At 38.4% G+C, this 14,703-nt stretch overlaps 1 protein-coding gene across 1 annotated transcript; it reads right to left on the bottom strand.

Moving 5' to 3' along the window:
- Nucleotides 1–2,933: 2,933 nt before the first annotated feature.
- LOC134326555 (zinc finger protein 239-like) lies at nucleotides 2,934–3,652 on the bottom strand (the record flags this gene model as incomplete). Its single annotated transcript, XM_063008729.1, has 1 exon — nucleotides 2,934–3,652. A coding segment is annotated over one exon (570 nt), but the record flags the coding sequence as incomplete, so codon positions are not given.
- Nucleotides 3,653–14,703: the final 11,051 nt, after the last annotated feature.

Genomic DNA, 14,703 nt, shown 5'->3' with positions numbered 1-14,703 from the left:
GGGGTCATTTGTGACCTCGCCGACTATTACACGCCTTGCTCTTGGAGTGATCTTTGTTGGTCGACCACTCCTGGGGAGGGTAACAATGGTCTTGAATTTCCTCCATTTGTACACAATCTGTCTGACTGTGGATTGGTGGAGTCCAAACTCTTTAGAGATGGTTTTGTAACCTTTTCCAGCCTGATGAGCATCAACAACTCTTTTTCTGAGGTCCTCAGAAATCTCCTTTGTTCGAGCCATGAACATGTGTTGTGAAGAGCAGTCTTTGATAGATCCCTGTTCTTTAAATAAAACAGGGTGCCCACTCACACCTGATTGTCATCCCATTGATTGAAAACACCTGACTCTAATTTCACCTTCAAATTAACTGCGAATCCTAGAGGTTCACATACTTTTGCCACTCACAAATATGTAATATTGGCTCATTTTCCTCAATAAATAAATGACCAAGTATAATATTTTTGTCTCATTTGTTTAACTGGGTTCTCTTTATCTATTTTAGGACTTGTGTGAAAATCTGATGATGTTTTAGGTCATATTTATGCAGAAATATATAAAATTCTAAAGGGTTCACAAACTTTCAAGCACCACAGTATAACATTATAAATAATCAAATACATTTATAACATTATAAATAATAATATACATTTATAACGTTATAAATAATAATATACATTTATAACGTTATAAATAATCAAATACATTTATAACGTTATAAATAATAAATACATTTATAACATTATAAATAATAATATAAATTTATAACGTTATAAATAATAATATGCATTTATAACGTTATAAATAATCAAATACATTTATAACATTATAAATAATCAAATACATTTATAACATTATAAATAATCAAATACGTTTATAACATTATAAATAATCAAACACATTTATAACATTATAAATAATCATATACATTTATAACATTATAAATAATCAAATACATTTATAACATTATAAATAATCAAATACATTTATAACATTATAAATAATAAATACATTTATAACATTATAAATAATCAAATACATTTATAACATTATAAATAATCAAATACATTTATAACATTATAAATAATCAAATACATTTATACCATTATAAATAATAATATACATTTATAACATTATAAATAATCAAATACATTTATAACATTATAAATAATAATATACATTTACAACATTATAAATAATCAGATACATTTATAACATTATAAATAATCAAATACATTTATAACATTATAAATAATCAAATACATTTATAACATTATAAATAATAATATACATTTACAACATTATAAATAATCAGATACATTTATAACATTATAAATAATCAAATACATTTATAACATTATAAATAATAATATACATTTACAACATTATAAATAATCAAATACATTTATAACATTATAAATAATAATATACATTTATAACATTATAAATAATCAAATACATTTATAACATTATAAATAATAATATACATTTATAACATTATAAATAATAATATACATTTATAACTAGGGATGTAACGATTCACCAATACACAGTTAAAAATCGATGCATTTTTGCCACGATTTAAATCGGTAATTCAAGTAAAATGAATCGATATTAACTTTAAACAGCAAAGAGCACTTGCGCTAGCCACTTCGCCTGGTTGCCAAATCGGGCTTCATTCAAAATGGGTGAATATTGAAAGGCTGCGGTAGTGAGTTATGCCTGACTTGGCAACCCAGTCACTACACAGTTCTAGAAAAAAGGCGACCAAAGGTGAAGATGTGGAACTTGAGGATGCCCCCTCCCCTTTCAAATCAGAAGTGTGGCAGCATTCTGGTCTCAACTATGAAAATGTGTGAAAAACAAGTATAAGTAACATCTGTGCCAACATATAATAATAAAAATAATAATAAATTTTATTTATGGGTGCTTTTCAAAACACCTTACAATACAAAACATCAGTACATAATTAATAACACAGATTAAGGGTGGGCGAGTTTAAAGAAATACGTTTTAATATGTTTTGAAACTAGGGATTGAATCAATGGTGCGAATGTCAGGAGGGAGAGAGTTCCAGAGATGTGGGCTAAAAGCTCTAGCTCCCATATGAGGTAGACCAAAAAGGAGAGAGTTACAATAATCAATCTGAGATGTAACCAGGGCATGAACAAGAACATCAGCACTTCTAGGAGAAAGGAATGGACGTAGACGATTTATGTTACGTAAATGTAAATAAGCGGATCGTGTGATGTTGTTAATATGTGCATGAAATGAAAGATTGTGAGTGGAAGGAGAGACGACTGAGTTCTTCATCATCATTGAGAATTTGTTAGATTTAGAGAGAGGAGATTTTCTACCTATAAGAACAATTTCAGTTTTATCAGCATTTAATGTGAGAAAATTGTAAGAGAACCATGTTCTTAATTCTATTAGACAATCAGAGAGAGATGGAGGAGGAAGAGTAGCCGTGAGCACAGTGGACAGGTATAGCTCGGTGTCGTCCGCATTACAATAAAATTGAATGTTGTATTTCCTAAAGATACATCCAATAGGAAGCAAGTAAATTATAAATAGTAGAGGCCCCAGAACAGAGCCCTGAGGGACATCACTAGTAACAGGAGTTACTGTGAACATACTGTACACGTCTAGAAATGTATGAAGAAAACCAATCAAGCACAGTATCACTAATACCAGTATATGCTAGCCGATCCAATAACCTTTTTTTTTTTAATTCACTTCCACTATTAACTGATAGCATTCACTTACATCAGGCTCTAAACCTCCTGGTTCTACCCACCATTCACTCCACTATAGATAATCACATTATTTCCCAGTAATAGTTTAACCTAAAGATTTATACTTTTATTATTACTATTTACTTATGAATGTTTTACTAATATTAATATTAATTAATTACCTATTAATTACACAGTATAATTCATTCATGGTTAACCATTTCTCCCCAACACTCACTCACTCACTATATATTATATTTTTATATTTTAGCTTGTTTGGTACAATCTGATGAGTCACACTTGTGTCTAAGTGCTGATAAATGAGCAAAGCAGCTCCAACACCGTGAGCATCATTTCTGTAAAATGTGAATGCGCTGGTGTGTTTTGAGATGACTCTGTTGATTAAAACCCTTTCCACACTGTGAGCACTGATACGGTTTCTCTCCAGTGTGAATGCGCTGGTGGATTTTGAGATTACTCTGTGTAAAAAAACTCTTTCCACACTGTGAGCACTGATACGGTTTCTCTCCAGTGTGAATGCGCTGGTGGGTTTGGAGATTATTCTGTGTAATAAAACTCTTTCCACACTGTGAGCACTGATACGGTTTCTCTCCAGTGTGAATGTGCTGATGTATTTTGAGATTACTCTGTTTATTAAAACTCTTCCCACACTGTGAGCACTGATACGGTTTCTCTCCAGTGTGAATGCGCTGGTGTTTTATTAGATCACTCTGGGTATTAAAACTCTTCCCACACTGTGAGCACTGATACGGTTTCACTCCAGTGTGAATGCGCTGGTGTATCTTGAGAGCACTCTGTGTAGTAAAACTCTTCCCACACTGTGAGCACTGATACGGTTTCTGTCCAGTGTGAATGCGCTGGTGTTTTTTGAGATTACCCTGTTGATTAAAACTCTTCCCACACTGTAAGCACTGATACGGTTTCACTCCAGTGTGAATGTGCTGGTGTATTTTGAGATTACCCTGTTGATTAAAACTTTTCCCACACTGTGAGCACTGATACGGCTTCACTTCAGTGTGAATGTGCTGGTGTATTTTGAGATTACCCTGGGTAATAAAACTCTTTCCACACTGTGAGCACTGATACAGTTTCTCTCCAGTGTGAATGCGCTGGTGTATTTTGAGATTACCCTGTTGATTAAAACTTTTCCCACACTGTGAGCACTGATACGGCTTCACTTCAGTGTGAATGTGCTGGTGTATTTTGAGATTACCCTGGGTAATAAAACTCTTTCCACACTGTGAGCACTGATACGGCTTCACTTCAGTGTGAATGCGCTGGTGTATTTTGAGAAAACTCAGGAAACTGAAGCTCTTCCCACACTGTGAGCAGACAATTCCTTCTTCCTGTGTGGGACTGAGAGAGGTGTTAATGCTGACAGTACCAGAGGACGTTTGCTGATTACTGGAGCTTCTGGTGGGCGTCAGATCCTCATGTTCAGTCTTAATCTTCACCAGAGTCTCAAATTTATCATGGTTGCAGCTCTTGATGTGATTGTGGAGCTGATTTTGGGTTGTAGAGGAACGTGGACACGAGGAGCAGCAGAAATCCTTGTTCGGTTCTGAAGCAGAAAATAATCAAATACATTTATAACATTATAAATAATCAAATACATTTATAACATTATAAATAAGCAAATACATTTATAACATTATAAATAATAAATACATTTATAACATTATAAATAATAAAATACATTTATAACATTATAAATAATCAAATACACTTATAACATTATAAATAATCAAATACATTTATAACATAATAAATAATCAAATACATTTATAACATAATAAATAATCAAATACATTTATAACATAATAATCAAATACATTTATAACATAATAAATAATAAATACATGTATAACATTATAAATAATCAAATACATTTATAACATAAATAATCAATTACACTTATAACATTATAAATAATCAATTACATTTATAACATTATAAATAATCAAATACATTTATAACATTATAAATAATCAAATACATTTATAACATTATAAATAATAAATACATTTATAACATTATAAATAATCAAATATATTTATAACATTATAAATAATCAAATACATTTATAACATCATAAATAATAAATACATTTATAACATCATAAATAATCAATACATTTATAACATTATAAATAATCAAATACATTTATAACATCATAAATAATAAATACATTTATAACATTATAAATAATCAAATACATGTACAGCATTATAAATAATCAAATATATGTATAACATTATAAATAATCAAATACATTTATAACAGTATAATCAAATACATTCATAACATTATAAATAATAAAAAATATTTATATTTTAAATAATCAATTACACTTATAACATTATAAATAATCAATTACATTTATAACATTATAAATAATCAAATACATTTATAACATTATAAATAATCAAATACATTTATAACATTATAAATAATAATATACATTTATAACTAGGGATGTAACGATTCACCAATACACAGTTAAAAATCGATGCATTTTTGCCACGATTTAAATCGGTAATTCAAGTAAAATGAATCGATATTAACTTTAAACAGCAAAGAGCACTTGCGCTAGCCACTTCGCCTGGTTGCCAAATCGGGCTTCATTCAAAATGGGTGAATATTGAAAGGCTGCGGTAGTGAGTTATGCCTGACTTGGCAACCCAGTCACTACACAGTTCTAGAAAAAAGGCGACCAAAGGTGAAGATGTGGAACTTGAGGATGCCCCCTCCCCTTTCAAATCAGAAGTGTGGCAGCATTCTGGTCTCAAGACCGAAAATAAAAAAAAGATAATGGACAAAATAAAACAACAGGATACTGAACTACACAAATAGCACAACGAACATGATAAACATATAAAGCTCCGGTCACCCCGCATAAGAGAAAATCATTCATAAAAAGGCAAACCACCCTGACAAGCACGTTTACACAACCGCTCGCTGAGCAAAAGAGATTACGGGGTGCACTGGTATTTTCATGGCAAAAGATATGAGACCATTTTCAGTAGCTAAAAATGAGGGATTTTGATTGCTGGTTAACTCACTGGAGCCTAAATACTGCATTCCATCGCGCCCGCACTTTAGCCATACTGTAATGCCAGCACTTTACTTTACAGCACTTTACCAAGCTTGGAGGGAACACAGGCAAAACCTTAGTTTATTTATTTGAAATTTCTTTTTTTATTTGTATTATTTATTTAATGTGGGATTTGTTTTAAATTTTCATTTCAGTTTTTTTACACAATGTGAAATGTGACGGTAAATGTGCAGCATTGTTTTAATTGTTGTTTATTTAGATAAATAAAAGATAAGCACACAGACAGTATTCTATTTTATTTTTTAAAGAGAAAAGAAAACGGTCATAATTCGTCTTAAATTTCATTTTGTTAAAAAGAAAAATCGGGAAAAAATCGTATCGTGAACTCAGTATCATGAATCGTATCGCATCGTGGTGTAACGTTCCCTTTAAGGGGTATGAGCATGCGCATTTTGGAGAGAGTATCAGACAGCGATAGAGAAGCATGCATGGTGTTAGCTCGGGTTGTAGCCTGACTGTTTTATTCTACTGCTGCTGCTATCCGGATTGTGATGAATGGAAGTGTGGGTGCTCCTGTGCCAAATAAATACTCCCATTACCTGCATTGGTCGACTCGTGTGTGTGTTCTACTGACGACAGGGCAAGTAAATAGGCACCAATAATCTCTTCAAGGGGCCTCCCCACGCGAACTAGACGTTACAAATTGGCGCCCGAACCGTGTTGTAACTGGACTCTCCAATTCTTTTTCTTTTTTCTCATTGCCTGGAGTTATGATCCGGTGCTGAGTGTTTTAATTTTTGAATAAGGAGGGTTTTGTACTATTTTTTATGTTTTCTGCGGACTTTTGGCTACCCACAGTGTGTTAGTGTGGTTTTAGCTTTAGCTTGGTTGCTACACTGGGCCTGGGTTCGTTACAGATATATTTTGTTGCTTTTCCGTGAGTTTTCCTAGCGAATTAACTTTATTCCTGAATCGAGCTTCGTCACATTTGCTGGTGAATTATTGTTTCGACGAAGACTGGATATTTTTCTGTTTGGAAGTTCGTGACGATATGCTGGCTAGGCTACTGGATGCTAACCGCTAGCCTTGCGTGTTGTCACACTTTTTCTACAGTTTCATTTTGTGGACATTGAACTGACTTTTAACTTTCGCTCGATTTCAGGGGCAATCTGATTTTTGTTTTTGTTTTTCATGTTTGCCAATTTGACAAGCGGTTCTACGAATGCTGTTGCAAACTAAGCTGGTTTGTGAACTTTATTTTCCTTGCAAAGAAGATACTTTTACTTACTTTTGTTTGTGTTTTCGTGTGGAACTCTATCACTGACAATTTTACTTTTTTCAAAGGCTGTTGGTGATGTTTCACAGACTAAGTGTTTATTTACAGTGGATGAATGTACTTTTATGCGGTGTATAAACGTTACGCCTGCATTGGGACTCTAATGGGATGAAAACGGGTGCGTTTTACATCGGTTTGCAGTAGAGCTCCTGTCAGTGTTTAGGAAAGCAACAAGTAAGCCTGTTTCTATTAATTGTTTTTGTATTACTAATGCTTTTCTAGAGTTCATTATTGAATTTTGTAATACTTACATTAGTTATACTGTTAGTGACTTTGATAAATTGACAGTTCAGTGTAAGCTATTTTCTTTATTATTGTAGTTCTGTTTTACGCAATTCCGTTCATTGTTAATACTGTTTTCTGTATTGTGTGAAAATGGATGATTTTGATCATTTGACTGACTCTGACAGTGCCGTTGGGGCTTGTGCTGCTGCACCCAGCTCTAAGCCTGACACTTTAGAAAGTCAGGTTGATTCAATGAGACAAGAGATACGACTGTTAAATGATTGTTTTAGTACTGCATTGGAAGTTCAGACTGAGATTCTTAAGCAATTGAGGTCTGATACTAGGGCTAACCTTCGTAGTCAGAGTGTGAGGTGGTCTGTTCCTTTAAGTACATCTACACCTCATACACTTGCTCACACAGTAGACACTACCGAGTCTAGTCAGCCTAGGTCATACTCAAGCTCTCACTTGCTTGGGGCTCAGTCTAATTCCTCTACGGGTGTACTCAATTCACATATTACATCTTGTGTTGAGGATAAACATAAAACTTCTTGCTGTACGAACCGATGCTCAGGCAGCTGTATCGCTTCTGACTCTGATGTGCTAAGTAGCACTTCACGTGTGCTTACGTCTTTACTGCAACACTCAAAAATGCAGCCGCCTAAGTTTGATGGGTCTGATAGTATTCCACCCATGGAATGGTTGCGTACTGTAGAAGCTTTTAAGCAGGACATGACTTTGACTGATGTGCAGATTCTAACAGAATTGCCACGTTTTCTCTCTGGAGAACCGAGTCGTTGGTTTCAGGTCCTCAAGCCCTACTTGGGTAGTTGGGACCAATTTTCGCAGTTCTTTCAAAAAGCTTTTCTGCCTTCCAATAATCAAGAGAAAATCTGGAAGGGTATTCTTGATTACTTTCAAGCACCAGATGAGCCTCTTCCGACATTTGTGGCACACATGTTAAGTGAATTCAGTAAGCTCAGATATCCTCCTCCTGAACTAGACCAGGTTGAACTTGTTTGCAAACATGCACAAGAAAAGTATACCATTGCATTGTATGGTACCCGGTTAAACTCAGTGGCAGATCTTTTGCTGCGGGCACATGAATTGCATGCTGCACTTGGTCATAGAGACTTTGGTAGCTCTCGGACAGCTCCTGCTAAGTCAGTCGGGGCCGTGTTGTGTTTCAAATGCTCTTTACCTGGTTATACTTCGCGAACCTGTCCTCAGTGTAACCGTAAATCTTTTCAGGGAGATGGAAATTTTAATGAAGGTGTAACTGAATTTTTGCCACAAGGCCCAGGTGGTTTAAGTACACAACCTATGGATCAAGAACGGTCTAAAAAGAAAAGTCAACAGCAGGGTGGTGCCAAAGGCGGTAGACAGTATCACCCTGAGGCCCAACAGTCCTCAAGCGGTTCCAGTGTGTTTTCTGGCAATGTAGGTACCCCTGTAGATCGTCATCATTTAGGGCATATAGTAGACACGTCTTCTGATGCTTCTTGGAACACACCTTTCTGTGTGAGTGTTAAACTTAAGAATCAGGTTGTAGCCGCAACGCTTGACACTGGTGCCTCGTTATCTGCTGTGTTAGCGGATTATGTTGATAAAGATAAAACCGGTAAGCTGAAGTGCGAGCCATGGATTTCTCTTCCGTTGAGGCTAGCTGATTCTGCTTACTGCGACCCAGTAGGAACTACATGGTTGCCTATTTGGTTCCAAGGCCAACGTTTTTTCCATCGGTTTGTGGTCTTGAAGACAATGTCCTCACCTCTTATTCTCGGGATGGATTTCATGATCAGGGCATCCATCTCAATTCACATTCCAAGCAGAACTGTCACTCTAGGGTCACAAGAGATGCCTGATGAACTAGATCATGGGGATGTATCACTATCCTCTGACATCCTGTGTTCACTAGAAGAACCAGACTTTCTTTACTCTGGTCTTAATGACTGTTCACTTCGTCTTGGTGACTCCGTATTGGAGCCTGCACAAAAAGAGAGATTGAACGGGTTGCTGACAGATTTCAGTGGCCTATTTGCAGCACGTCTTGGGCACACTACTGTCGCTGTCCATTGCATTGAGACTGGTGATGCAAGACCTATTCATCTTCCTCCATATCGTTCTTCGCCGCTTAAGAAGAAACTCATTGAAGAACACATTCAGTCAATGCTTACTGACAACATCATTGAACCTGCTTCAGGACCCTGGTCTGCACCGGTTGTCATTGTCCCCAAGCCTTCTGGAGAAGCTAGGTTTTGTGTGGATTATAGAGGCCTTAACCAGGTGACAGTGAAGGACAGATACCCGTTACCAAGAGTGGACGAAGCCCTTGATTTTCTTGCTCGGGGGAAGTTTATCTCAACACTTGACTTGGCTCGCGGTTATTGGCAGGTTGGTGTGGATGAACACGCCAGACCGAAAACTGCTTTTGCATCCCATTGTGGCCTATTCCAGTTCAAGGTCATGCCCTTTGGACTTTGCAATGCCCCTGCGACTTTCCAGAGGCTTATGAACACAGTCTTGGCAGGCCTGATCTACAAAAGTTGTGCTGTTTACCTGGATGATGTTGTGATTGCATCGCCGACATTTGAACAACATCTTCTGGACTTGAGGGAAGTCTTCTCACGACTGGAAATTGCTGGGCTTACCCTGAAGCTTGGGAAATGTCAGTTCTGCCGGGAAGGGCTGAAGTTCTTGGGGTACAAGGTTTCATCTGATGGAATTCTCCCAGACACGGACAAGGTTGATGCAGTTCTGAAGTTTCCTGTGCCCACTGACGTTAAGCAAGTAAGGCAGTTTTTAGGCCTGACCAGCTATTACCGTAGGTTCATTCACAATTATGCCAAGTATGCTGAGCCTTTGTTTGCTCTCACCAGACAAGACACACCATTTGTGTGGGACAGAGATTGTCAAGAAGCCATAGACTATCTGAGGATGTGTCTCACCTCGGCTCCAGTCTTGTGTTTCCCAGATTTCAAACGCCCTTTTAGTATCCACACTGATGCTTGTGATCTTGGACTCGGAGCAGCTCTTATGCAGCGTAATGATGCTGGAAAGGAGATTGCTATAGCTTATGCTAGCCGAACCTTACACAAGTCAGAAAGACCTTACTCTATGACTGAGAAGGAGTGTCTTGGTGTAATTTGGGCCCTTGAGCACTTTAGACCCTATATCGAGGGACTTTCGGTCACGGTTTATACCGACCATAGCAGCCTAAAATGGCTAATGTCCCGGCCTAATCCCTCTGGACGTTTGGCCAGGTGGTGTCTAAGGATCCAAGATTTTGACGTGCACTTTGTTCATAAACCGGGTCCTCAGAACACAGTTCCGGATGCCTTATCCAGAAATCCACTACAGGACGAGGTAAATCCAACAGATGTTCTTCCTAGGTATGCCATTGTAGCGGGCCTTGATTTGAGAGCTCAGTCACTGGCTGAGTTAACCGACAAAGAGCAGCTCTGCCGTCTACAGGGGGAAGATCCTGTGGTGGCTGAGCTCTTGGAAAAACTGGAGAATTCACTTAATACTTGCTCTGATGAATCGGAGAACAAGTTTGTTGTCCATGATGGTCTTGTGTATTATCGTGACTCAGATTGCAGTTGTGGGTTGCGTCCGTTAGGTAACTTAAAGCTGTATGCTCCGGAGTCTGTTAGGGGGGCACTTCTCAAATATTATCATGACCACCCAACTGCTGGCCATCTTGGGTTCTCCAAGACTCTAGCCAGGTTGAAATTACGCTTCTTTTGGCCAAAAATGAGAAAATACATTAAGTCTTATGTTCTCTCTTGTCCTGTATGCCAACTCACTAAGCCGTCACAGCAGAAGCCAGCTGGGATGCTAGTTCCTGTTCATGCCAATGAGCCTTGGGAGGTGGCAGGAGTTGATTTCGTTGGACCGTTGCCACGTACTCAAGGGGGTAATGCCTACTTGTTAGTCTTTGTGGATTACTTTAGTAAGTGGGTTGAGGTGTCCGCAGTAAAAGAAGCAACGGCACAGGTCGCTGCTACCAAGTTTCAAAGTGATGTTTTTGCAAGGCATGGGGCTCCAAAGTACTTGATCTCTGATCGAGGGACGCAGTTCATGAGTGAATTTTTCAATCATGTCCTGGAAACCTTGGGGACAGAACACCGTCTTACGACTGCATATCACCCACAAACCAACGCCACTGAAAGAGTGAACCGCACTCTGAAAACTGCAATCAGAGCTTATGTTGGCAATAAACATAACACCTGGGATAAATTTGTTCCTCAGATTTGCTTTGCTCTTAGGACCTCTCTGCACGAGAGTACAGGGTTTAGTCCTGCAAGAATGCTTTATGGCAGAGAGTTGTCTACCCCCATGGACCTCGTGACGAGGCCATCTACAGATGGTCTGGATGACCCCATACTGAGTCAGCCTGAAACTCCTGAGGAGCATTTACGGAACATTCATGATCATGCTCGAGTTTCTTTGCAATTAAGTCATGAGCGACAAAAGCGGCATTATGACAAGAAGCACCGTTCAGTCACTTACGAGCCTGGTGATCTGGTGCGTTTAAAGAATCATCCACGTTCAGATGCTGCTGCTAATTTGACTGCTAAACTGGCCCCGGTTTATAGTGGCCCATACAGAGTGGTTAAAAAACTTTCTGAGGTAAACTACCGTCTCTCAAAGGAGGACGGCACTGACGTGGGTGTTGTTCATGTCGTTAACCTGCAACCTTTTCGTACATGGTCTACAGCTCACACGCAGTCACAAACGTGCCTCATGTCAGACTTGACTGCTAGTCAGGAGAACTCTGCAGGTAAGGGGGATGATGTTTGTTTGAGTCCTTATTGTGTTGAGGCTGAATCAGAAATTTCTAAACGAGCTACTATTGAGGGTACACTAGTTTCAGGCGAACCAGAGTGCCTTAGCTCTAGTCAAGGTGACTTGTCACAATCGCTAGCTGATATGTTTGTTGAGGACAGTGAAGTACCTACTACTCACTCTTACGGACTGAGAAGTAGAGTTGGTCGCTCAGACGGTCTTGAGACTTGCACTGACCTTAAGTTAAAACTGGACTCTCACACTATTACTGGTACGGACAGACCTAATCAGTTGCAGGTGACAGACTTTGGGTTTTCTGTTACTCACTCATATGACCTTAGACCAAGACCTCGACATAGGGTGACGACTACCTGAACTAAGACCGACATTAACGGACTGGATTTTTTTTTTTGTTGTTTTTGAGGGCAAATTGTTTTAATCCCATGTTTGTGTTATAATAATGTTATGTATTTTTGTTCTATGGCTATGTTAACAAATCTATGATTTTCAAGTTAAAAAAAAAAAAAAAAAAAAAAGGTACTGGAGTATTGTATTTTTTTTTTGTATATTTTTTTATTGTATTTTTTTTTTCTCAATGCATTGTAAACCTCTCATGTGGCTCTACTTCCTATGTCCAGCTATGTCATGTTTGTATATTATTGCAATTTGTGTTGATCCCTGTATAGTTGTTTGTTGACGGCTGGGGTCAGCCTTTTTTTTGCTGGGGGGGAATATGTAACGTTCCCTTTAAGGGGTATGAGCATGCGCATTTTGGAGAGAGTATCAGACAGCGATAGAGAAGCATGCATGGTGTTAGCTCGGGTTGTAGCCTGACTGTTTTATTCTACTGCTGCTGCTATCCGGATTGTGATGAATGGAAGTGTGGGTGCTCCTGTGCCAAATAAATACTCCCATTACCTGCATTGGTCGACTCGTGTGTGTGTTCTACTGACGACAGGGCAAGTAAATAGGCACCAATAATCTCTTCAAGGGGCCTCCCCACGCGAACTAGACGTTACAGTGGGCAGAGTGTATCGTTACATCCCTATTGATAACATTATAAATAATCAAATACATTTACAGTGGGGCCAAAAAGTATTTAGTCAGCCACTGATTGTGCAAGTTCTCCTACTTAGAAAGACGAGAGAGGTCTGTAATTTTCATCATAGCTACACTTCAACTATGAGAGACAAAATAAGAAAAAAAATCCAGGAAATCACATTGTAGGATTTTTAAAGAATTTATTTGTAAATTATGGTGGAAAATAAGTATCAATAACAAAAGTTCAGCTCAATACTTTGTAACATAACCTTTGTTGGCAATGACAGAGATCAAACGTTTCCTGTAAGTCTTCACCAGGTTTGCACACACTGTAGCTGGTATTTTGGCCCATTCCTCCATGCAGATCTCTTCTAGAGCAGTGATGTTTTGGGGCTGTCGCTGGGCAACACAGACTCCACAAATTTTCTATGGGGTTGAGGTCTGGAGACTGGCTATGCCACTCCAGGACCTTGAAATGCCTTTTACAGAGCCACTCCTTCGTTGCCCGAGCGGTGTGTTTGGGATCATTGTCATGCTGGAAGACCCAGCCACGTTCCATCTTCAATGCTCTCACTGATGGAAGGAGGTTTTGGCTTAAAATCTCACGATACATGGCCCCGTTCATTCTTCCCTTAACACGGATCAGTCGTCCTGTCCCCTTTGCAGAAAAACAGCCCCAAAGCATGATGTTTCCACCCCCATGCTTCACAGTAGGTATGGTGTTTACTCAGCATTCTTCTTCCTCCAAACACGACAAGTTGAGTTTTTACCAAAAAGTTCCATTTTGGTTTCATCTGACCACATGATATTCTCCCAATCCTCTTCTGGATCATCCATATGCTCTCTGGCAAACTTCAGACGGGCCTGGCCTGGGGTACTGGCTTAAGCAGGGGGACACGCCTGGCACTGCAGGATTTGAGTCCCTCTCGGCGTAGTGTGTTACTGATGGTAGCCTTTGTTACTTTGGTCCCAGCTCTCTGCAGGTCATTCATCAGGCCCCTCCGTGTAGTTCTGGGATTTTTGCTCACCGTTCTCATGATCATTTTGACCCCACGGGATGAGATCTTGACCCCAAGGGAGATTATCAATGGTCTTGTATGTCTTCCATTTTCTTACAATTGCTCCCACAGTTGATTTATTCACACCAACCTGCTTGCCTATTGTAGATTCACTCTTCCCAGCCTGGTGCAGGTCTACAATTTTCTTCCTGGTGTCCTTCGACAGCTCTTTGGTCTTGGCCATGGTTGAGTTTGGAGTCTGACTGTTTGAGGCTGTGGACAGGTGTCTTTTATACAGATAACGAGGTCAAACAGGTGCCATTAATACGGGTAACGAGTGAAGGACAGAAGAGCTTCTTAAAGAAGAAGTTACAGGTCTGTGAGAGCCAGAAATCTTGCTTGTTTGTGGGTGACCAAATCTATTTTCTTATTTTCCACCATAATTTCCAAATAAATTCTTTAAAAATGCTACAATGTGATTTCCTGGATTTTTTTTTTCCCATT

Source organism: Trichomycterus rosablanca, chromosome 14 (assembly GCF_030014385.1).
Source record: "Trichomycterus rosablanca isolate fTriRos1 chromosome 14, fTriRos1.hap1, whole genome shotgun sequence".
NCBI classification, from domain to species: domain Eukaryota; kingdom Metazoa; phylum Chordata; class Actinopteri; order Siluriformes; family Trichomycteridae; genus Trichomycterus; species Trichomycterus rosablanca.
This window is presented reverse-complemented; position numbering and strand designations above follow the sequence as displayed.